At 35.5% G+C, this 26,166-nt stretch overlaps 1 protein-coding gene across 2 annotated transcripts; it reads left to right on the forward strand.

The window, feature by feature from the left end:
* The first annotated feature begins 325 nt into the window (after nt 1-325).
* On the forward strand, nt 326-24,390 carry LOC104287055 (aromatase). Of its 2 annotated transcripts, XM_009885707.1 has the most exons (10): nt 326-400; nt 9,029-9,196; nt 10,944-11,094; nt 13,676-13,830; nt 15,447-15,623; nt 16,348-16,462; nt 18,362-18,476; nt 19,158-19,320; nt 20,777-21,018; nt 23,877-24,390. In XM_009885707.1, the coding sequence occupies exons 2-10, from the start codon at nt 9,052-9,054 to the stop codon at nt 24,126-24,128; spliced, it is 1,515 nt and encodes a 504-aa protein (XP_009884009.1). In that variant the 5' UTR covers nt 326-400; nt 9,029-9,051; the 3' UTR covers nt 24,129-24,390. The 2 variants fall into 2 exon arrangements, with proteins under 2 accessions (XP_009884009.1, XP_009884008.1); XM_009885706.1 differs by lacking the exon at nt 326-400 and having other exon boundaries at nt 8,976-9,196.
* The last annotated feature ends 1,776 nt before the right edge of the window (nt 24,391-26,166 follow it).

The following is a 26,166-nucleotide window of genomic DNA, read 5'->3' on the forward strand; positions in this document are numbered from 1 at the left end:
ATTTCTGCTAGTTGCACCTCCAGTTTAACGACAAATCTCTTTCCTTGATATTCAGAGCCAAACATAATTATAAACTTCGTTTACTGTTTTACTCTTCAGTTACTATTCTAATCAGCATTAGGTATGTGTATCTCTATCATTGGCTATTTTGCAGCAGATACATTCAGCTGTAGAGGTAAAATTACAAAATTTTCTTTCAATAGCAATGGCCCCTGATCTATTACAAAAAACAAACTTCCATCTCTAAGCAACTGATCTCTTAGCAACAAGAAGCACCTGCATAAAAGATGCCACAGAGAGTGATCACCAGAAAACCTATTCAGATCTTTAAAAGGAGCACATCAGTAACAAAGATAGCACTCTTCACTGGTAAAAATCAAGAAGTAACAAGACGACACAGGTAAATTCTTAATTCATTTGCTAGTATTTTTCTTCAAACAGTGCGAGTAGGAGATTACAGAAATGTGGTTTTATTTTGTTTGAGTGGGAAGTGTGCCTTCTGGAGCTGCTTTGATGTAAGTTACTGTAATTAACTTTGTGTAAATTATATGTTGTCATTATCTAAATAGAGATTATTTTTTTTTTTTTTTAGTATAAAGTCTGCAGGTCTTAAACCAAATCCTTGTTATTAAAATAACAATATCATATTCTATATTTTGTAAGTGCTCTGCAAAGTTTCTTTTAAAAAAAACACAACACAATGTTCTTGAAGAATAGTCATCCTTCAAAAGTGTTCACTTCAATCTTTAAAACTGTTTATATTACATCAAGAAAGGCTAAAACTTTTTAGGTTTTATAGATACGGGCTCCTCTGATTAAAAAAAACAAACCTGTTCAGTGTTTCTGTGGTCTCTGCTTTCATTCTATGTACCTTAAAGTCGATTTTATTCCATTCACTACATTTCATGCAAAGATTTGTATCATAACAAAGTTAAGGTAGAATACATGGCATGGAACGGACACTGCCAACTGTTGATGATGTACAGCAATGTAGAATTAGTTGGAAAGTGAGTGAATTTGGACAAACCAACATTTCCAAGCATCATTGTCACAGCAGGAAAAAAATGGATTATGAGTGAGGTTAAAAAAAGGTCATCAGGTAGAACAAGTCCGGAACTGACTCAGAGAATTTTATTCTGACATAGCTTGATCTCTCTCAGTTGGTGCTTGCTGTAGAAAAGTGCCATCTTTCTTTAAGCTGCTATATCTTAGCTAGTAATTATTTCTGATTAATAAAGTCATCTGCAGGAAGAACGGTTTGAGAATAGTCATGCATTCTTCCTTAGTCTTGTTTTTTCAAATGCTCAGATAAATTTTCTACGGTATTAATTTACATACTTTGATAGAATACTTGGCATTTTTAGCCAGAAAAAAAAAAAACCAAATTTAATTTACATTTCTTACGGAGTGGTCCCTTCTGTGTCAACTAACTTTTTGCTTAAGCTGGTCAAAGTATTTGCTAGCAATAAAAGTACTACAGTAGAAACATTATGGCAGAGAGAACTGCCTTCTGTCTGCCAAATTAGAAACAAACCCACCCACCCAGTAGTAATAGAAAATGGATAGTATGTACATACAGAAAACCCTCCTCAAAAAGGTCTGCTTTGCCATAATCATAACAAGGAAATGTGATAAAAAGTGTGTTAGAGACATTTCAGTTGTCTATCCACAACTCATTTTCTGGTTAGCTTTGAGTTAGAGCTTATGGTGTTCCAAGGAAACTTTGAGGTAGACAGGCAGTAAAATATATTCTTACCAATACTGCAGAAGTTTGCCTATCTCCATAGCTCTTTTTGATGGCATATAAGCACTGACATAATGCTTCAGGAGATGTACATTTCAGATGAAACCCTTTTACCATCTGACGTGGATAGTACATTTCATGGACATTATGTTGGTTCCTAAGCAACAATGAGATCTTCTGTGAAAGGTACTGAAACTGTCAAGTTATTTTCCCGAATCATATATCAGACTGCACCTAAAACCTCAGACAAGGACATAGTCCAAATTCTAATTTCAGATCATTATTCTTCTGAAAGAAAAATCAATATAATTACAGATTGTTCAGAAAGCAGAAACACTTATCGTGCAGTTATTTGGGAAGCACATAGCGTACCTTGCATCACATATCCATGCTGTATAAAGAGCTACAAGAAAATAGTATAGACACTGGCCAGAAAGGAGAAAGGACTACCAAATTTTTAGTTGCACAGAGCGCGTTGTCACTCCAAGTCTTGCTCACTACAGGCAATTGTGTTTTTATGACTGGCTAGTTACTTTGAAGACTTAACACTCTAGCGGAAAGTGATTTTTCAGGATGTGAATATTCATCCTCTGAAGATCAATTTAGACATCTAAAGTAACTAGCAATTGCTAGAAGGATACTTTTGAATCAAGACTTTCAGAATATCAAACCTTTCACTGGCTAGTCCCAAAGACAACATCCAAATCCACCTGACAGGACATTATAAATACTTTACTTTGGAAGCTCACTAAGCTTTGTCATCAATAACAACATAAAACCATCATTTAGCCATTTCAGCAATAATTTATCATCTTGATCAGTACTTGGTTATACGTCTGCAACATCAAATCTTTGGTACTAAGGATCACTATAAGGATCCAGTAACTTCTTTGGAATGTTTAAAGGCAGGACTTGCAGCCCCATTGTACTGGGAAAATCATGTACTTAAATCCTAAGAGCAGCCTGCAGGATACCTATTTGACCATCAACTTACAGAAATTACAGCTCCAGGCTCATTACAGTGGCTTCAAATCACTCCTCCGTGATACCTAAATGTGTCTGTAAATGACTTCATGTTTGAAACGTGACAACTCCTGATTTAACCCAAAAGATATTTCAGTAGATGACCTGAAATGACAGGCATAAAGATGGTAAGTTCACAAAATGAAGGTTGCAACTATCACATAAAGGCACAGAAAACAGGCATTGCCTTTACTACAGTTATCTAAATAGCAATATTCAAATAGAGTCCTACTTAACATATTTGTTTCCCTGTCAATGGGTTCAATCTGCATTGACCAGTTAAGTCCCAGACACGTGCTAGTACTAGCTGGTGCTCAGAAAAGTAATTGACCAAACAACAGGAATGTCAGCATTTACAACAGTACTGCAACTCAAACCTTCTCTGCACTTCGCAAATTTACGGTACACTTCAAGTAGGAGGGGTGACAAGAAATTGAGTTCTGTCCCTGCTGAGGCAGATAAGAAAAGCCAAGTGTTGTTTACAGTTGTGCATGAGCCACTGGTGGCCACCACTAACATGTAACAAATATGCAGTAGCCTTTTAGATGTGATACTGGAGGCAGCTGACAGAACTTTAAACTCAGAGAAACGTGCTGTAGGGATAGATCCTATTCATCTGTGAAAGAAGGTAACACTGTCATAAGAAGGCTGACTAAAATTAAGAAAACCACAATTTCAACTAATAGCAGAGGCATCAAATGTAACAATCTTTCTTATCTCACAGTACAGACATATTATTTCAACACCACAAAATCATGATATTTTCTGCATTTCTGTCTCACTTGCCCTCTGACACAACATTAGGCTCCCACCTCCTCCTTTATTTGTCAAGAGCCCCTTTAGATTGCCAGGATGATCATTATTAAATTCCCACTCCCAAGCTTTTGCTGAAAGCTGTCACCTCTTCCTTGCCTCTTCCTCCTCCTCTAACGCAAACAACAGATAAATTTATTAAGTGCCATTTAGATTAGATTTCATAGCCTCCTCTACGCAAACAACAGATAAATTTATAAGTGCCATTTAGATTAGATTTCATAGTAAGCATGTGGTACAGGATTATTCTACAAGGCCATAATAATCATTCAACATTGCTAGAATCCATTTCCATGGTAATTAGATGTGATAGACCTCTACAACTACAAAAATTCTAGCCCACTGACTCAAACACTAGAAATGGCTGAAAAGGTAACTATATGCATTGGATTCCTTCCCTAATGTTCACATTTTACCATAATTATCCTTCTTTTGAGTTGCAGGGGACTGAATTAAAAGTAGGAAACAGACCTAAACAAGTCACACTGCTTTCAAAAGCAGAGTAATATAAACGCCTAACTTTAAAAAGGCTGCTCTGCCGATTGTAATTGCACATTAAGCCATCTATAATAAGACAGATGTCATCTGGAGCAAAGGATCAGATCACTTAAGCACAGGTTCAGAGCAAGAGAAAAATGAATAAGAAAAAAATATTATAATCAAAGACAAAGAATAGCACAAGAACAGTAACACATCATCAAATGACCAATAAATTGTGATGGAAGTTTCTCAGTGACATCTTCATTGGATCCTGAGCGAATTACAGTATTAGAAGGGACCGCAGTATATCAGGGAGCAATTTCCAGTGTGACACGAAACATACATGCAACCTGATGCTTACAAAATAATTGTACAGCTCAGTTTACAAGAAATGGTAAGCACTCTCAAGTTTAAAAAAGTCTTTTGATGTGTTTAAACCCCACAGACTTTCAAGAGAAGAGAATCCCTGAGTCAAGGCTTATGTGACATATGCTGAACACCTGGTGATAATTATCTGCTTCAAATTAATCAATTCTTTAAAAGGAATGTAACCACGCAACAAAAAAATTAGATTCTTTTTAGTGGTTCTTACAATAAGTTTCACGCAAATACAACTAATTTTACAGGAGTTCCACATATGACTTCCTATTCAACAGCTGGGAAAAGAATTTCTGACTTTGCAATAAAATCCACAATGTGAAGGCAATGTTAAAATAGTTGTAAGGAACTCCTTCAGCACGAGCTCTATTAAAGAGATCTGACATGTAGTTAAGACTGGGAGACAGTTCTCATCCTATGTTAAGTGCTATAATTCCAATACAGCAAGGTAGTTACATGCCTAAAACTAATGAAAAACAACTATTTCATTTGTCAAAAGGTAGCATGTTCCTTTTAGGCGATATGAACATCGGCAAACACTGTGGTACAACAGGAACAGATCTGTAAAACAAAACAGCGATGATCCACTCCCTACACTATATGCATTTCATAGGAGTTCACTTCAATGTAGATTTAAACTGGCTTTATCATTTGAGTCCTCGTTAAAAGTTGGTGTGCATGAGACACAGCTTTGGAGTACATTACCTGATTTATTTTCATCCCAAAAGACCCCAGTTTGCATGCTCCGAGATTGCTCTGTGATATGTACTGAAGCATGGGAACAATCTGCAGGTTTGCTACGAAAGCATACCCTGAAACAAACTAAACCACCAGTGCAGACACCAAGAGCCACTGTCCCCCTGGCCTATTGCATGTTTAGGTAGCATCTGCAGAACAAATACAAGAAAACCACTACTTACCTAGCTAAACATTAGCCTTCTAGTGGTGAAATACACAACAAAGCTATCTACATGCTTGCATGTAGAAGGCTGAATGTTTATAGTCTGCACGAAACTGTCAATCTTGAGTGAAAACAGGCAATATGTAGAATCAGCTTCTAGAAAGACAGGAAGGCTACAACATTTTACCCAGAAAAATGAAGACTTACGAGGCTTATATAAGCCAATAAATTTATTTTTGTGTGAAATCAGTCTATTTAAAATTTTATTTTTCCAAACTGTTTAGTTAAGCCTAGGTCAGTTGCTTCAGATGCTGCCAATATTGGGGATTTAGGGGGATTTATAACAAGTAGCAGATTTTTTTTCCTCATGTCTCTCCTGACAGATGAACCAGTATAGAGGAAAGAATTCCAGCACTCAAGAATGGTTCTTCAAGAGTTTTCAGGAAGTTTTATGATCTCCTTCTCAAAATTATCAGAAATGTTCAGCTCCAATCCTATAATATGATAGATAATTTGCTCTTTTACTGACACAGTCATTAAGTACAAAGATTTAACTGGAACAAAAGGGGTCAATACAGTTATCCTTTAGATAGATCGACTTTTTTCTTTACTGTGGATCCTGCCATCATTCATCATATCACCTTTCGCAAGAAAACACTTAACAGAACATAGAATTTTCTCACAGTGCTGTATTGTCAAGACCTAAAGATCAGTAATCTAAAGGGCCCTCTGCTGGCAAATGCTTTCCCAGCTGTTAAGATCCACAATTATTGTCGGGTCAGGCAGCCTGTGCACATCCATCTCTTTTGTCACAAAAGCATTTCCTTATAATAAGTCTCTTTCCTCCCACTGTTTGATTTTAAAAGCTTTTTTCCGCCATTCCCATCCCCCCTCTGCCATATATGTAACAATCAGAACTAACACATCCTTTTGATCAGACACATACCTCAATCAGCTGCAAGGAAAGGAAAATTACCTATAGAAGATTTCAAGACAAAATGAGCAAGAATAGTGAAAGCTTATTTCGTGCACAATGGGCGCTCTAGCTTTGTTTCATTTCTAAACTTCTTCAGTCTATTCAGTGACTACTTACTATTAAAATTTCCTTGACTAAGTTTTTATTAGGAGCGATTTACCTCACGGACAATTCTTAAAAAAACCCTATGGGTACAAGCAGGATGAGCAGTTCAGCTGAAATATTTTTAAGATTAATTTTTCATGGTGCAGTTGGCTTTGCAATAAAAAAAGCATTGGAAATTAAAACCTTGGAAGTCTATTTGGGTCATACTCAGTAAATGAGGGAAAGAACTTCTCAATATGAGAAATGCCAATTGTTTGGTTTAAGAGCTTGAGGATCCACTTTGGTTAAAAATAAGACTGCTTCAGATCAGTTCAAGAGTATAAAAATGATTCAAATTTAACACAGTGCCTTTAATACCTTTTATCTACACAAAAGCATGATTCATGCTTTATAAAAATTATAAATCTAACAGCAACGTGCACACTGATGTATTGGGTATCATATCACAGTAGAAAAAGATTTTATTCTTTTACAAAAAAATTATAAAATCATGAAGTTGGGGTAATCTAGAACCTAAAATCCAATCCATTCCAATCTATACATTTTTAAAAGACAGAAACCTGCCTCTGTTTCTCTGTCAATACAAAGATAAGCTTTAGCTGGGAATAAGTACATCATGCAAACATATCAGCACCTTGAACTCTAGCAGGTCTTAACCTTCAGATTTAATTTCATAGATACAGGTTTGTACATATAGATGTGTTTACTTCATACCACCCAAATGCATAACCACCTACATACTTCTTTTCATAGGGAATATGAGGCAGAGAAACTACTGTACAAACACAACAGACTATCTTGGAGATAAACAACAAAAAACAACGAACATCAGAGTCTATCTGTGGCAATGGAGTACAAAGATGAAGTTCATCCAGATCCAGAGAGAAAGCAACAAAAAAGTGAAACTATCCACCCTAAGCATAGTTATTTCCTCCTATAATGCTGTAAGCTCATATAGTGAAAGAGACTGAAACTAATAAAGTATTTACATATACACAGGCATGCTTTTATTGTGGTAATGAATAGTACTCAAGGAAGTTTAAATTAGCATTTTTACTGGTACTAAACAAACATGATTAGTGTGCAAGAGTGAAACCAATAAATACCATTACATGATAAAAAAATACTTGTGATTACAAAAACATTTTTCACAACACGCAAGACAGTACAACAGTTGAACAGTACAAGATGTTACATGTACATAAGAGGTGTACTGCTAGCTATTGGAAGAGCATGCACGTTTCCAACAGCTCACCTGGCACACTGTGTCATGGTTATTTTGGATCACAGCAATGCCAGAAGCCTTGCATAGCAATTGTCCAAAATACTAGAGCTTGGCATGCACCTGCAAGGTTGTGAGCCACTGCTTGCTCCCTTCCCCAGGGTTTTGTCTATACTCTGGACATTTTCTATTTTGACCATAAATACCAATCTTCTTACTATCTAGAAAGCATCTATCACATTATTGGCTTAGCTTAACATAACTATAGCACTGACAGTTACTACAAACTAAGCTGTACTTTCTTCTGCAAGGTGAGACCAAAGTACTAGATCAACAAGAAAGCACTTGCTGAAAGTAAACAGTAACAAAAAGCTTCCTATTCAGTAAATACAACCTTCAATTTTGAAACATTGTCACAGGAAGGAACACAACAAATATATTCTTAACTATTGTCAGAGCAGGATTAAGAAGGTGTTTATTAATAAACTACTGTGTAGATGCAAGCAGTATCTTCTGTGGTTATGTGAGTTCTCATTTATAGAATAACATCTTCCTTCTCAGGCACAATCACCTCTCACATTTTATGTCTTAAAGTCAAAAGCATGCAAAACAACTTTGAAGGAATCCTTCCACTCCCCATATGCATAGCAGATCTGTCCATTTGCTTGGTTTTTGCTCTTTCTTGTGCCAAGTGCTGGTTACTGCTTGAGGAAAAATGTGGTACCAGACAACCCATGATCCTGTTTGTTACGGCATACACTATATTTTTCAAAGTATTTAGCAGAAGATCCATAAAGAAATGCAACGCATCATACTACGCTCAAAGGTTGACAATAAAAATCAAACATAATACATTGTTTCAAACAAAAACCTGGGGTACACTCTATCTGCATAATGAAAAACTAACTTAGTTATTCTGGAAATTCAAGGACTCCGGCACTCCAGGCATGCAGGAAGGAAAAGGGCTAAGCAACAAGAGATAAAACTTGTGAGTGAACCCATTCAGTGCTTCTACATATGCTGAAAGTTTAATTTCTTGTGTTTTGGTTAGAAATTTGCAAGGAGTAAACCTCAGTACTGGCCAGACAAGTCAATATCAGAGATAAGAGGTCTGTCAGCCAAAGCATCCAAAACTATGCTTCAATATCAAGGTCAGAAGAGCTTTGTTATTTCCAAACAAAAAGTGTCTTGCTGCACGTCTGTTTGGACTTATGATGTAGCTTGTCCTGGCAAGCAGTCCAGGCAGTCACTCTCATTATAAAATAAAGCTACCTCAAGAGCTGATAGGCTCATTAACGAGACCTACAAAGGGATTGAGAGATACTGACTAAAGCTGAATATATCTTTGAAAAACTCTGCTTCTTTCCCCTTTCTCTCTCCCTAAAGCAAAGCAGTATCTCTTGGAAAAGATGATACTGGAAACTCTGAATCCACTGCACTACAACATCACCAGCCTAGTATCAGAGACGATGCCAGTGGCCACAGTGCCCATCCTCATTCTCATGTGCTTTCTGTTCCTAATATGGAATCATGAAGAAACTTCATCAATACCAGGTAAATTAACTTTGTTAGCTGTGGTATCACCTAAAAGCTGTCAGAGTATTTTTTTGTTTATTTGTTTCTCAAATTTAAGCAGGAAAGTAATGCTGAATAATTATTGTATGCCAAGAAAATTTACTGCTTTACTGAGTCAGTGTAAGTAAGACAACTTTTAAAAATACCTAATAAAAGAAATCAGGGTCTATTTAACCTCAGAACTTCCATAACAAACCTGGGTTGGCTATATAAATATATGACATGTAGTTTTCTGCTTTATTATGTATATGCTAGAAAGACATACCACCATTTTACAAACTCTAGATTGTTCGTATTTTAATGTGAGTTTTAAACTTCTACTTTTTGCATGTTTTAAGTTTAAAGCTTTCCGAATGGTCTTTACGAGAAATAAACCATTATCTAGGAAATTCTTCAGATCTTAGTAGATTATCAACTTTTCTCTCCATGTTTGTCACTGAAGACCCTCCAGAACAGAACAACATCAAATGGGTTCCCTTTCAGAGGGCCCCTTCTGTAAGATTTTGGGGGCTTATGGTAGACATTACAGATTCAGCCTATTTTTCATTAGCTGCAATGCAATGACCTACTGCATGAATGAGAACAGTGTACGCACCTCACAAAGGTATTTGACAGGAATAATCCTGAACCAATGCAGTAGCATCTGAATGAAATCCTGAGAAAAAGAATCTTGCCAAACATCCTTCAAATATGCTAAAACTCTTTGAAAGTTAGAGAACAGGGGAAAGTATTCACAGAAGGTTATACATTCTGTTTGAACGCTTGATTGGATTAACACGAAGATAGAACTAAATTAATATGGTTTAAGTTTACAGATATTTAAATAATCTGGGTTCTTGCAATTCATATCAGTACACAGTGGAGCTGTAAGCAACTTCTACATTTTTAAACAGTATGCAAAAGTTTTGTAAATACTTATTTTCTTTTGGTTTATAGAGTTAGATTTATGTTTTACAGACAAAAGAGGCAAATTAAGCTTTCCCTGAAGAAGGAAACTTTCTTTTAAAAGTAATTACAGGCAAATTCTCTCCTGCTGTCTCCACTTTCTGCTGTTTGTTGCAAGAGGGAAATTTGGTGCTGATTTACAGTGGAAGGATTTATTTGAGAACTTTGTTGACTAAAGGCTTATTAATCCATTCTTAGCTGCTACTTAAGCATGTTGTCAGAAGTTTACAGCAGTAAAATACTTTTTCGTTTAAATATCTGCTTTCTCACTCTAATAATGACTGAGAGAAATATAATTATTACATTTAATTACATCAAAAGGATATTGAATTTTGTAGGTGTCACTATGACACTTCAACACAAAAATCACTCAAAGGATTTGTTAAAAATCACAAATTAATAAACCTTATGCAGTTTGTCTAGATCATTTCTTCTTTCTGATATCTAGCCATTGTCCCTCCAAATGTAAGCAGTCTCAAAGTGGCAATTTGAAGTTGTACAAAGAAGTAATGAATGTCATTTGTTGTATGTACATTGAATGAACTATAAGCTTCCATAGATATTAATATAGGATGATAATAACATAGGCTACTATAGGTTTCAACAACGTGGATGCAAGTTTTTCTAAGACAGAACTTCAGAAGGGGATTGTATATGTGAACGGCCCAATGCAGACCTTGACTGTCATGTTTAAAAGCTCCTTTGAAAAGGGTGATGATCGGACATGTATTCTTGTCAGTGAGCACTGCTGAGACTAAACTTTTCTTACCCTATTTCTTAGGGCCAGGATACTGTATGGGAATTGGTCCTCTCATTTCACATGGGAGATTTCTCTGGATGGGAGTAGGTAATGCCTGCAACTACTACAATAAGACATACGGAGAATTTGTAAGAGTTTGGATCAGCGGTGAAGAAACATTTATAATTAGCAAGTAAATCCTTATTTTCTATCCTTAATAATATGAAGAGCTTTTCCATGTCTTTACAACCTCTTTGCTACTTTTTTTCTAAAGTAGAATTGGAAGTATTATTTTCTAAAATTATCCTAACATAAAACCTTTTACTTCTGCTGTTCACAGACCTTTTTCTAATCTTTTGTTTCTTTAAAGACTCTACTATTGAAGTCTATGTGAATTCTCCCATTTTCTTCATGGAAAGGAAGATTAAGCACTCTGGCTCAATCCTAAAAACTGTTTACCATGTCTTTTACTATTCCATGTAATATTATGATTATATACTATACAGGAATCTAGACTGACTGCAATGTAGAATTAATCCAAATCTTAGTTTCCTGTGTTCTTAATTTTCTCCTTAAAATGGGAGTAACGCTTGAAGATTATGGCTCCAATTCAGCAGGTTAATTAAACAAATGCAGCGTTATAGGATTATGAGTAATTTCCACTCCAGTTAATGGGATTACTCACAGACTTCGATTATACACAGTATTAAACATAATGCTAAACCACAGTCTATTATTTTTATTAGCTCCAGTGGATGGTTGCTTTCTTCTTACATTGCATCTTCTGGATGCTTATGAGTTACGCCATGGAAAAAAAAAGTTTACCATGCGTAATCGATAAAAAATCACAACCTTTTTATTAGCAATATCAGTCAATCCATACTCAGCTTTCATTAGGTAAAGGCTTTTGAAAGGCACCGTAGTACAGAGGACTATCAAAGGATTAGCCATGTGAAGCAAGTCAGCTTCATCTCCATCTGGTTTTACCTCTGTAAAAAGAGATAATGATGAAAGGAAAACTGTTTACATTCCTATCCTACATAGGTGTTATAAATATCAACTAATGTGCTATAATGTTTTCATAACGTAATATGCTATGAACTCTTACTGCTGTCTTCCATTTTCTGTACTGTCAATTCATCAGAAAAATCAGGAGGGCTGATCAACAATGCCACACCTGCATCAGACTACAGTCAATACTTAACTTCCTTCAGACGTATTTTTTGCTTAAAAGCATTGACAGTACATAGAGAACTGGTATTTAACTTTTAAAAAATCCCCAATAATGTAGAAAAAAAGTCTTCAGTGGATCATAAATTCACTGCAAAACTAAACACAACCTGAATTTGGTAAAGTATACTATTTCCACCAATGTCATCTGAATATTTACCATCAAATCTAATCATACTGAGATGCTAATGCACAGAGAGAAGGACTTGCACTCTTGGTTACGACAGATGTTGTCTTTTAGAGGACCTTCATTAAAAAGTTTCATAAGGAAAATCTGCTTATACAAGGCCGTATGTCAAAATCCTTCCTTAAAACATTATGTGTCTCCTCCGTAAATGTGTGGAATGGGAAGAAGAAAAATGAGCCTCCTGCACCTTTCCATTCTTGGGGACAGCTGTCATAATTCAACACTATCTTTTCATGTTCAGAAAATACAGATGAAGTTCTTTGACATGCAAAAAAGCTTTAAGGAAATTAGAGAAGAGAGCAGATGTTGGGAAGTCTAGTAAAGAGAGAATATGCCGAGTTCCTTGGAAGGTTGGACCTGCAGACATACTCCTCCCTGTTTTCACTCCAATCCTTAATCCATGTTTGTCTATTCGTACCATATAGCATCTCACTGTTAACTTTACCTCTGGACATGCAAAACTATGGGGAAAACCCAGCACTGCTGAAGTCAACAGTGAAAGTCCCTTACGTTGACTGACTGAAAAAATAAACTAACTCATGTAAGAAGTCTGGGATTTGGTCCACAGAGTATGCTACATGGTAAAGAAAGTAGCGTATTGTTTCATTTCAATCTCTGCTCTGATTTCCTTTCCTTTTGTTGGCTTTCATTTGATCAGATTTTCATCACGTCAGCATTTCTAAAATGCTAGCTCCCTCTAAAGGAACTTGTATCTTAAAGCAATAATGCTGTTTCACAACCTGTTTGCTAGCATGTGCGAATAAATCTTGTCAACTGTAAAAAGAATTATACATATCAAGGATTTCCCTAACATTTCTATTTAGGAATATTTATCCCACACATATCATCATATTATGATGCTGCATATTTAAATGATGGGTGTATATTTATGCTTGCTGTATGTGCCTGGGAATAACCAAATAGCTACAAACTATAGCTGTAATTTAATACACATCATGATGAAATTATCAACTGTCAAGTATTTTTACACCTCATCTTCTGAAATATCTGACATTGGTCATTGCCCAAGTGTATCTTAGATATCTACATGTTTCTATGTATACACACTATTCAGATTAAAATCTTTTGGTAACCATTTGCATTTTAACTGAAAAACAGTTTTAAATCTGAACAGAATACATTGCTCTAATATACATTCTGAACGTGTTTGTCATCAAGTTTTTTTAATTGTGTAAAAGGAACAATATTTAATGTCAAGTATTGTACTTCCTGCTAAATTGAGAATGCAAGTCAGCACTTCAGAGGAACTATAAAATGTCAGAGGAAAAATTCTGTGTACAATCTATGAAACAGTATTTTTGGTTTAGGCTTTTTTCTCCCCCTCTTTCTTTCCTAGATCCTCAAGTGTGTTCCATGTAATGAAACACTGGCATTATGTTTCTCGATTTGGGAGCAAGCTTGGATTACAGTGCATTGGCATGTATGAAAATGGGATCATATTTAATAACAACCCAGCACACTGGAAAGAAATTCGACCCTTTTTCACCAAAGGTAAATTGGTGTACCTTACACTGTAGCACTGTATCATAGAGTCTCTCTTTTCTGAAATGCTGTTTGTCCTTTGCATACCTAAATTACAGAAATCAGTTCTCTTTATATATCCCATAGAAATATTTTCTTGCACGTGTTCTTTCTGATTGTTGTTCTAATTGAAAAAAAAAAAGCTCTAGTTTCAAAATTAATTTAGAAGATCTGCACAGCAGAACTATTTATTAATCCCTTTAATATGCTAGGAATCAATATAGTAACAGAGAAAAAGATTGAAGTAATTAATATCACTAGGTTGAAATCAAATAGGAAATTACATAAACTCCAGTGTTAGTATTTTATGAGCATGCATTTTTTGATTCACCTTCTTTCCACAAATTGAAAATTTTTAGCATTTGCATATCATTAGAATTAGCTACTTCTGATGATGTTACAGCTTTCCTAACAAAACTGCCACACTTGTTGCTCTGCAAGCTCCATAGTTCAGAAAAGATTCTCACCAGCTGAGACTGCAGTAGTTTATGACAGTGATTCCAGAGCCTGAAAATGAAAGTAAAGCAGCACATAAAAGAAATCAATCATTTGTTGGTTTAAATTTTCTATACTGTTTTGTTGATATATCTGTGCTCCTAATATATGACACTTGGGCCTTTTCTACATGATTTTGCTATTGAGAAATATCAGCAACTTTGTACTGGTTGAAGATGGCAGGAAAAAAAAATAAATTGTTTTTCTACTTATTCTTAGAACTACCAGTTCTCTCTATTTACGAAACAGACCTCCTCTCTTCTCAATTACAAACATACAATTCCTCTCAATGCATATGTGATAAAATAATGTCTTTGAGGCAATTACAGCAATTCTTGTATGGAAAAGTAATTTAAAGTACCTTAGGGCAAGATTTCCAAAGGCATTCAAGAAATACCTGAATCCATTCCAGCTGTAGCTTATCAAAATCCCACTGAATTGCATACCAACAGAAAAACCACTGCTTTTATTTACTTTTGAATTCTTAAACTGCAATAAATCTGTCATGACACTATCTCCACTGTTCATAGGCGGGCAGACTAAGGCAGGCTAACACACAGCACGCTGCCAGGCTAGGCTTCAGTATGTCCAGAGCAACATTGCATGTTGTGATTAGCTCACCGCAAAAGCTACCATGCTGTTTTAGAGCGCCCAGGAGTTACGTTTTCAGAAATAGCTTTCAGAAATATCCCACCAATGGCCAAGCTGTCTTTCCTGCTCAATGTCATTGCAAGGAAATAAGACAGGACATCCACAGTGCCTGTAATGGAGATGAGGATATGGATACCCTCCCACACAGAAAGTAGCACAAATGGTGCCAAATATCTTTCCTTGACATGGTATGAACCTCGCATAAAAAGTGTGTCTGAATGCAAGGAAAGTTTGGGCTTTGAGTTCATTGCCAGCTTAACTCAAAATACTTACATTTTTCTTTCAAGAGATGAAAAATCATTAAGTTTCAGAATTATTTTATACCACTCACTCACATGATAATGTTTTACATGTTATTGACACCATTATCACCAATCAGTAAGTTATAAATAAGTATGAAAGTTAACCAATCTTTTCATCATTTTGCACGTATATTTCAGCTCTATCTGGGCCTGGTCTTGTGCGTATGATAGCAATTTGTGTTGAATCAACAATTGATCACCTGGACAAACTAGAGGAAGTAACCACTGAAGTAGGAAACATCAACGTGTTGAATCTCATGAGACGGATCATGCTTGACACATCTAACAAGCTTTTTCTGGGGATCCCTTTGGATGGTACTAACAGCTTTATTTTTATACTTTATGATGGATCTTAAGTGCGTGTCCCAGGAAAACTCATTGAAATCATTCAGCAGTTTTGTTTCAGAAAACAGAGCAAGAACAGACTCTTACATCACCCTATAATTAATTGAAATGGATTTATGAGTGATTTTAGTTCTAAAGAGAATTTTATATGCCCAAAAATATACATCTAGCGTGCCACATTCACTTTAATAAATAGTACCATTTAGAGACTTATGCACCGAGTTGGTACAATCTCAATATTATATGCATGTAAGAATCAGAAATCGTGCCACCAAACTAAATGATTGCCTTGAAAAGTTCACCTGATAATTTCTGTCTTCTGTGACTTCTTTATCCTCAAAAACATATGACAAAAATAACATTATCCTGATGTATAAATTATCCCATTTCAATCTGATGCAAAAGTTCTGCTTCTGCTCTCCCGTGGGAGACTATTTGGCTCTGGTTGACACACCACTCTCCTTTTTGCTAGCTACCAAGAGTTTTTACAAAGATCTATACCTTTTCTACAGTGTGCTACAAATGTTTCCTAATGCTATCTACCACATATTAAAACCAGTTGTTTATCAAATTCCCATGAACATAGTCAGAGTAGGGAACAGCGGCTTACTATTAATTTTTCTGAAGCATTTGTGTTATTTGACTATTGAGGTTAATATTTTATACTGCTTTTTGTTAACATTTTTATTTTCAGAAAGTGCCATTGTACTTAAGATTCAGAACTACTTTGATGCTTGGCAAGCACTTTTATTAAAGCCCGACATCTTTTTTAAGATTTCTTGGCTGTGCAAGAAATATGAAGAGGCAGTGTAAGTATCAACAGTGTTACAAATCATTTGCATAAGATTCTTTCTAAGAAGATCTTCCTTGATATTTTCCTCTGCCTTTTAGAAAATAAATTGTGAAACCTGCAAAGGTGGCTGCCTTAAGTCCCCTGGCTGCAGACCCAAGATAGTAACAGAACAAGATTTGCCACTGATGCTGCAAATGCCTGATCTCAGGGGATGATTTAAAGCCCACGTCTACTCAGTCCTAGTTTACTCACCAAAATAGTAGTTAATGCCAGCTCAAACGTGAAGCCAAACTGAAATCACTGGTTCAGTTCGGACAAGGAAAAGCCATCACATGGGGTGAACTTACATTTGTCAATGACTTTCTAGTCAAGGGCAGTCAAATAGTAGGCTACAATTCATCAAAACAGGAAAACTTGTCTACATTCATGGCACTGTCCCAGAAGAGGAAACCCCTTGCATAATTTTATTTATTGGTGCCCGCAACGTGCATTTTTGAGTCAACAACTCATTTTTGAGTTAAAACTTGGTGCTCAGCACGATAATAAATTTCAACGTTTTTTTTCCATTTTGCCACCTTCCTCTTTGCAAAAATAAAAAATACCTCTTCTTTTTTTTACGATCTCATTTGTTGTCTTCTGCCGAAAGAGGACTGGCTATAAAAAAAACAGGCAATAAGTTTATTCATTTTGGACTTGGATTCCAAAATCCAAAAAATAGGAGAAACTACTACTTATGAAGCATGTGTAATAAATTGTTTTGATGGTGCTATATAACATAAAGGCTTTAAGGGAAAGATGAAGGTTCATCGAAAGTAATTGATAACTCTTACAAACTAGACACAAGATTTACCTTCTCTTAACATTTGCTTGCCAGTTTTATTATGGCACTGATCAGTGCTTTATCCTTTATTCTAATAATAGATAACTGTGGTGGCCCAGTAATTACTAGAAAGCCCCTGCAGGCAAATACTGATGTTTCAAAAGCAATCCCGTTAAAATAGACTTATGCATAAATTTCTAATGCAAAAAAAAAAAAAAAAAAAAAAAAAAAAAGAACGCTGGACTTAAAACAATGCAAAGAACCACCACAGGATATGATGACTTCTGATATTCCTCTGATAAAGCTGGCAAAAAGAACCATTTTTTATTTCCAATACATAAAAAAACCCCAAAACTATAAATAATAACTTTACCAGGTTTCACATTTTAAATGCATTTACCCCTACAAACCCAGTCAAATTTTCTATCCCAACAATAACAAACACAAACAAAAAGCCTGAGAATTTAATTCAAAAGCTTTTCAAAATACTTTTTAAAAATAATTATCTTCAAATATATAGATAATTGAAAAGCCCAAATAAAATTAGAAACACTGTTGGACTTTACTTCTTTCCACCACTAAAACACAAACTGTCAACACAGCATTACTGACTATTTAAATATGAAAAATTTGTATCAATTTTACCATCAAGATAGTACAATTTTTGTAACATTTATCTACATTTTCAAACAATTATCCCTCACGTTCTCCAAGTTCATTTTATTCACTGATAAAATACAGTATAAAATAGAAGGAAATAAACAAATTCTTTGGAAACGTTAATAAATCTTTAAAACCTCTATTAATTAATAGGATATACAAACATATTTTCATCCTTTTCACTCTATCCTATAAAAAAAAAATAAGATGTCAGTTCAAACTGACAAGCAATTATTTAATAAGAAATAATAAGAAAATACACCTTCCCTTAGTATTACTGCTTTTGCAGAGAACCATATAACCACTCTTCAGAATACTTAATTTCTGCCATTTCTAGATGTTTTTATTGGTACAATCTCTATGTTTCTAATCATATGCTAGTGTATACTAAAAGTCTGTAGATGTTTATCAATATGTTGGATTTTCTGTTTTCAGCAAGGATCTGAAAGGAGCAATGGAAATCTTAATAGAACAGAAACGACAAAAGCTTTCCACTGTTGAAAAGTTGGATGAACACATGGATTTTGCATCCCAGTTAATTTTTGCACAGGTATTGGCAATATACTCAAAATACAGCTAATTTTGACATTTCTGACATTCTCCTGTCACCAACAACACAGGCTTTGCAATTTAAATTTCACGTATCTATCTGGAAGTCATGTCATCATAAAGGGATACAAATTAATTGGTTCTTGTGGTTTAGGCCTCAAACCAGGACAGTTCTGGGGAGGGGGAGCCCCTAACAGCAATTCAAACACTGAATAGTTGCATTTTCAAGAACAGGCGCTTGTCTGATTTTTTCCATAGCTTAAACAACATCCTTAAAATTCTTGCCTCTATCCCTGAATGTCCTCCAGTCTTTCACTAACCCTTGTATTTTATATTGATTCTGTTTGCAAAGGCTTCGAATGCTATGTAAATCCTGCCTTGTATAATCTCTGACAGCTCACAAACTCTGTGAGAAAAGGCAATAAATCAACAAGAATCTGAGCTAAGAAGAAACTCTTGCTTTTCTGTAAGATAGTACACACCTAACCAAAACACGAGTTTTCTGTTTTTCTCTGAAAGACAAAAAATAAATGCTATTTAGCATGTGATAGAAAGATTGTCAAGATTTTTAATTTTGTTTAAAGCAGGAATTCTAGGCCCTTCCCATTCTACTGCTATAGCACCTTTGTTGGCATCAGAGGTCAGCAATCAACATTTCCCCCCAAATTTCTGATTTTTTCAGAACAGAGGGGATCTGACCGCCGAGAATGTGAACCAGTGTGTGCTGGAGATGATGATTGCTGCTCCTGATACTCTGTCTGTGACTCTCTTCTTCATGTTAATACTGATTGCAGAGCACCCCACAGTGGAAGAGGAGATGATGAAAGAAATCGAAACTGTCATGGGTAAGCAGGAGCGACAAAGTCAGTGATGTGGGAATATAATTTTGCTTCAGCAGTGATCTAATTTTGATTCTTCAAAGGCTAAAAATTCTAAGTGTTTTCTTCCAACAGAAGCATTTGCTGTAAAATATTTGAACTACCGTAATGTGTAAAAGATTTTATTCAAGATCAAATGAAAGAAGGTGAGCAATTTGTAAGATAAATTCAAATAGGAATCATCAGAATTGAAAATCTATTAGAAAGAATGTGCTATACTAACTTCTCAGCAACAGCAGTGCAAATCAGCACTCACCTTATAAGTTCCATTGAAGTTATTTTCCACTTACCTCGAAATAGCTAAAGGGGACACTCATTTCAAATACTTCTAATCACCAATATTTCTCTGTGTATATATAGAACCTGTCTAAGTTTCACTATGACTGCAGGAGGGGAAGATTAGAGAAAATTAAAATTATATTCTGCTGTCATCCATTTTGGTATCAAACTGGTCTCCTCTTTAAGCACTAATTACTAACTACTTCAAAACAAAACACAATCAAGATATTCCAAATTTGTATTCTTCCCTTTCTCTAGACTTCATTCAAAGCCTGATGCTGAACTAATACAGAAACTAATTTCATCCCTTCTTTCAACATTTATTTCTGGTCAGTTAAACACTGAAAAGCGTGTAACAAGTCACTCTTTTTTCCAAGGTACTTTTAATAAACATTATGTTATTGTCCTCATGAGATTTGAGTATTCACTTATTCATCTTGCTTATTTCTTTCTGATAGCCTTGATTTCTAAGGCAGTAGAATGTCGTTGCCTTTTCTTAAGTAAACGACAAAGTGGGGTAGCAAAGCCGCCTTTTATCTTGAAAACCTACCACTGCAGTGGTCAGCCTGTAGTTCTTGAACTGCTTGTGGCTTGAAAGTTGAAGTAAGGCTCCCACTGGCAGGATGTTGTGGCACTGATACTACTGCTGCTGGAATCAAGCTGGGAGGAAATTACTCATGGTAACTGAAATAGTCAGGCCACAGTAGGACCTAGCTGTACATCCAGCCAAAGCCAATCACACGGTGAAAATTTTAGGTCCCTACAAAGTTATCTCCCATCTGCAGACTATTCCCAGATTCTGTTTGCTGTCAGCTCTCCAAAGATTTATTTGCTGTATCTTGTTGGTCTCAGTCCCACTAAAGTCAGGAAAGGACTTTCAGAGTTTTGTCATTGACAAGAAAGCAGAACAAAGATTCACAACGTATTAAGAAGAAGATAAGACCATGAATTAATAAACTAGAGTTTATGCTGATGAACAACATAGCAGATTTCTGAAATATCTAAGGCTACATAAAACTGCTTAGAAGCTCTTGGATCCTTCCTACCATTTCAGGAAGTGAGAACCTTTCAAAAACTTTTTGGTATTTGTCCAATGAAGCCAATTAATTCATAACCAACTTCACCATCTGTTTTATTCCTCAAGGTGACAGAGACATACAGAGTGATGACATGCCAAACTTAAAAATTGTGGAGAATTTTATTTATGAGAGCATGAGATACCAGCCAGTTGTGGACTTGATCATGCGAAAAGCTTTACAAGATGATGTAATTGATGGCTATCCTGTGAAAAAGGGGACAAACATCATTCTCAATATCGGACGTATGCATAAGCTCGAATTCTTCCCAAAGCCAAATGAGTTTTCTCTTGAAAATTTTGAGAAAAATGTAAGTTTTCTATCTTACTTCTTACAAAAAATCAGGTATTATTTATTGACAATGTATCTTCCTCTTGTTTTGATCAAGAACTTTGTGACCATAACACTGTTTTTCCTTTGTTTAAGTGCCTAGTTAGCTATACATCCTGATAATTACTGTTATTATTATTAAAGCTAGGCAGATATTTTCCTATCAAAGTGCCTCTTGAAAAATAATTATGATATTGAAAACAAAGTTTTCCCAGCCATCTTAATTTTGATTATAAAATTTCTGATTAAATTTGTCAAAGACACACATAGTTCCCATTACATCCTCTGACATTGGACAAAACAAAGGCTTTAGGGAGCTAGAGCCATGCAAGCAGTACAACACAGAGCTGAGGATCCTCTGGACAGGTGAAGCAGTATAGTTACTCCCGAGAGACTGAGAATCTACCACTTGTTTTATTCTCTTTTTTTTTTTTAATTCCTAAATAAAAATAAACATCTTTTATAGACTAAATTTTAACCAACTCAGTCCTGCAGATGTTGAGTAATTCAGGCCCAGTTCAGCACAACATTTCCATTTAAGTTATATTCTAACTCCCAAAAGAACTAGAATTTTTAGTCTACATTACTATCAAAAGTAGTATGTGAACTTTTTTCCTACTTGTAATCTCCTACTATTGAAAATCATCCTTCAGATTATTTATTTTCATTTAGACCTCTGCTCTTTTGATTACTGAGTAAACAAATTGTTTTTCCAAAACTGTATTTGTTCAGCAATAACCATCTGGAAATATTAAAACGGTATTAAAAGATAATAGACTGATTCTATGGCACGTTTGACTCCTTGTTTTTGAGTGTTAACCATCACAGATGAAAGCAGAAGATACTGCTACCCATGTGAGAGAGAGCACAAAATATGAAATACTAAGGTTTGACTAGCACTCCCTATGAGGGAATTAGAAAGATCACTGGAACAAATAGCCAAGCAAGAGCGGAGGGCATAATCAACTTAGCTCTATGAAAGGAATCTCAACTGCAGAATGCTACTATCATAGATGCACACATTTTCCTGGCATACAAGATTTCTCTTACATTTTCTAGTGGCTTGTCAAATATTAAGCTTGAGCACGGTTGAAGCTAAAGGGTTAATGTTTTCTACAGCTGTCATGCCATTTTGTCTAACTAAAAAAGTTAGGAAAGAATTCTATTACCTGGCAAAACTTTTCTTTTGAGATGTTAGCAGCTGCCCACTTAAGTGTCCACAGACAGTAATTTCAGTTTTAAGAAATAAATAGATGACCCACTTTGATACACCAAAGATGGGATTAGTAGAAAAAACACGTGAAGAAATAATTAAGAAAATAAAGAAACAAAAGATATGAATGGTCAAGCCAGAAACCAAGTTTTACATTTTTCCTATCAAAACTCCAGGAGTAGCATGTATGCCATGCACACAAGTTAGCACTAAACAACCTGGTTAACGTTTCTAAACTGCTGGTTGATTACCCATAGCAATCTCTGCACAAAGTATTAAAAAGAACAGATCAAGAAAAAAGTTATTGTAGAAAATTAAAGAGAGTAAATGATTAAATTTATTGAAATAACTACTCACTGTGAATAGTTTCCATTTTGCCACCCATTATTTTCATTCTAAGTACTTCTATCAAAATGGATTTCTTGCTTATAAATACACTTTGCTACTAAAAATATTTCCCCTTGACCAAATATTTAACCATCATTTTCCATCTGACTTGATGCATTCTGTTTGCCATATAATTATTCCAGCAGGCACAATTTTCACACAGTTCTCGTAAGTGAATAGCAATCCACACCATTATTTAGGATAAGATGGCATTGTTAGAATCTAAACATTTTTCCATTTGCCCAGGCTGTACAATTGCCATTGTGCTGTACTGCCAGCTGCTGTACTTGCTCTGTATTATAACATTTGTATTTACCTATCAGTTTTCAAAAAGTACAGCTCAGTTAGTTTGAAAAAATTTAAATAGAAAACATTTTTCTCAATCTGAAAATAAGAAAAAAGGACACTTCTTTCTAGATAATTTAATATAAAGCAGCCTTTCTACTCTATTCTTGGGTTAAATAGGAAGTCAGAACACAGCTAATATCTTACTTTTTTTTTAAAAAAAAAAAAAAAAGCGCTACACAGATGAAAAAAACCAATTTATTTATAGCCAGACTTGCTTTCTCTTACTCATAACAATTACCTTTGTACCTCAGTAGCAGTACTATTCATACTGTTGGGACTGTTTTGGATAACTCATCTATTCAGTGTCAATAAAAGTTGCAGAATCTGGCTGTGCATTCTTCAATTGTTCTGGGAATCCTGCATTTGACATTCTAGTTGATAGGACAGGAGATAATAATTTTATAAGTGTTATCTCTCTATTAGATATCAAATAAAATTTTCAACACTACATTTTATGACAAATTAATTCTCAGGAACACTAGCTTTTTAATGACAATTGTAGTAGGTGAATGGCTTTATGATTATCTTTAGACAAGGCATCGGTCTCTATCTCAGACATTTATGAGCTTTGTAATGAACATTTTTTGAAGAAGTTTTTAACGAACTTTAACGTATATTGATGAGCGAAAGCTTCGCTCGATTGCACAGCTTGTGATAAAATCCCTGTAGTTCACAGGATGAACAGACTGGCATACCTTCTATAGGTGTCTCTGTATTTTGGCCCAACTTGGTTGGGAGGGCTGTTCAGTTTAAAGGAAAGTAAGTGGTCCCAAGAGATTCTTTCTACGAGTTTTACAGAATATATTTACCACCAATTTCCATCATAATTTTGGCTACTTTTATGAAGAAAAATTTGTCTTAAAGTTTATTCCTCATGTTATTCTGTGCAGGTTCCTTCACGCTACTTCCAACCATTTGGATTTGGCCCTCGGGGCTGCGTAGGAAAGTTTATTGCCATGGTAATGATGAAAGCAATTCTGGTGACTCTTCTGAGAAGGTGCAGAGTACAGACAATGAAAGGAAGAGGCCTTAACAACATCCAGAAAAATAATGACTTATCCATGCACCCAATAGAAAGGCAGCCTCTGCTGGAGATGGTTTTCACACCAAGAAGAAATACAAACAAAAATCAGGAGGACTAAAATAGATCAGCATTAAAGTTACAGGGCTTTCTCAGTCACAGCCACAAAGAAATCCCCATCATTCCCAGGTAAAGATATAGACTAAAAAATTTTGTTGCCCCTAAATCACTACAGCTTCAGATGACAGCTTGTTCTGTCTGCACAGCAGAACCAGGCTCTGGCCACAACTTCAGTGTAGTAAAGTAAGACTAAAATTACAAAACAGTCGTGTTAGGTCATGTCACACTATATGCAGGATTCCTGACTACTTTTTAAAACCATCAAATTCAGATGCAGTTATGCTTTGCTTTTCAAACAGTGCAAGTTCAGAGGTTTAGAGGTCAACAAAAGAACATATCTGATGTGTGTTTAATTCCAGGACTATGTGCCCCCCCTTCCCAGAGTTGGGCCTAGCAGTATTTAACTACTGCAGAAGGTCTAATCATCAGGTTATGAAAGCATATGACTGAGTAATATTAAAGTTGATTTTAAGACTATGAAACAATTTAAAATATTCAGGACATATATAAGTTATAAAAAAATGTTTTCTACAAGAAATCATTCAAACATTTTTCTTTACCGTATTTTGCTTTCATATTAAACAGATACCAAAGACTTAACAGTGTCAGATAGATTTTACTGACGGTAGTAATTTTCAGAGTACTAGGTAATATGACATTTGAGAGAACTGTTCTATGTTTTTAAAACCCAACGTCCTGCTACAGAGGGATCTGTAAACATCTTAGCAAGGACCAGCTGAGAAAAAGGTAATGAATATGAACTATTACCACTACTATTACACAGGGCGGGGTGGGGGGAATGCTCACAGCTCCACTTCATCTGGTTAACTGCAGAAATTTCCCACCTCACCTCAGTTTGGTGAAGCAGTTCAAATCCTCACTAAGCTGCCTAAGCAGTACCAAATCCCTGTTTCAATCTGGTTTTAATTGCTCGATTCTACTTCAGAGAGTCAGATTTGAAGGTGTTGCCCATGTTCCCACCCCACAGCAGGGCAGAAAGTCCCTCCATAATTATCCACATAGCTCCTAGTGCTTCTCCTGAAAGAGCTGGGCTGCATCCTGCTCTCAAGCATCTTGCTTCACACCACTGACTTAAACAGAGTCAGTAGCGTAAGAAGAGAAACGCTGTCTCAAGAGGTATACTTTTTTTTTTTTCCTCCCCACCCCCCACCTACTCAAGGTAAGATGGAAGTCTCATTGGGTAAATGCTCAGAGCTTTATAGTGGCAAAGGAAGGAAGTTCTGAAATAACAAGCAGATTTCTAGAAAACATTTTTTAAAGGGTTTTTGCATACACAGATTTTTATTTTAATTATGTTAGGCTTAGTTTTATACTTAGTCCTCAACAGGAAAGCTACATAGCTATCCAAAATTTCTTGTTGAAAATGTACCTATCTTGAAATCTGTAGAATCTTGATATTCATTGATATCTCTATTAGCCTAATGATGAGTTGTTAGTTGGGTCAAGTGGAAAAAGACCTTCCTGGCTTAATGATAACATTCCTTAACAGAGATGTTCTCTGTTCAATAAGCTTGAGTTTTCACACTCTGTAACCCAAAGAAAAGGGGTTTCTGGGTAAAGTGCCTTGATAAAGCCAACGAACCAATGTATTATAGGCTTTATATTAACCTTTTCCTTCCAAGTCACTTAAAAGGTAAAAAGAAAAAAGAAAATGTTTATGTATTGTTTATGTCCTTACTTTAAAAATCTAATTAAAATTAATAAGATTCATGAATCTATTCCCTCAGGCCACTGCTTTCAGGTGTAGGTTCATCAGAGGAAGATCTATCCAGTACCATATAACAATTGCATAAAGCACACAAATAAATATGTGTTCCAGCCAAAGGTAACAAATTAGGTCAGGCTGGGACTGCTGACAAAGAAAAGGAGCTGCACACTTAGGTCATTTCTCAAAACGGTACGTAAATTTTCTAGAGTAATTTAAAAAAATCAGACTTGAAAGCAGAATAATTTAGTGTAGCTAGGTTATTTTTACAGCTTTCTCCATAGCATTTGTGTGGTACTCAAAAATGACAACA

Source organism: Charadrius vociferus, unplaced genomic scaffold (genome assembly GCF_000708025.1).
Source record: "Charadrius vociferus isolate BGI_N301 unplaced genomic scaffold, ASM70802v2 scaffold325, whole genome shotgun sequence".
Classification (NCBI taxonomy): Eukaryota; Metazoa; Chordata; class Aves; order Charadriiformes; family Charadriidae; genus Charadrius; species Charadrius vociferus.

Bases quoted from the DNA above. Each gene is read 5' to 3' on its own strand.
- LOC104287055 (XM_009885707.1), top strand. From the start codon at position 9,052: ATGATACTGGAAACTCTGAATCCACTGCACTACAACATCACCAGCCTA. The intron at 16,463-18,361 runs GTAAGTATCAAC...TTCTGTTTTCAG, and splicing joins AAGAAATATGAAGAGGCAGT to CAAGGATCTGAAAGGAGCAA. The intron at 18,477-19,157 runs GTATTGGCAATA...TGATTTTTTCAG, and splicing joins CCCAGTTAATTTTTGCACAG to AACAGAGGGGATCTGACCGC.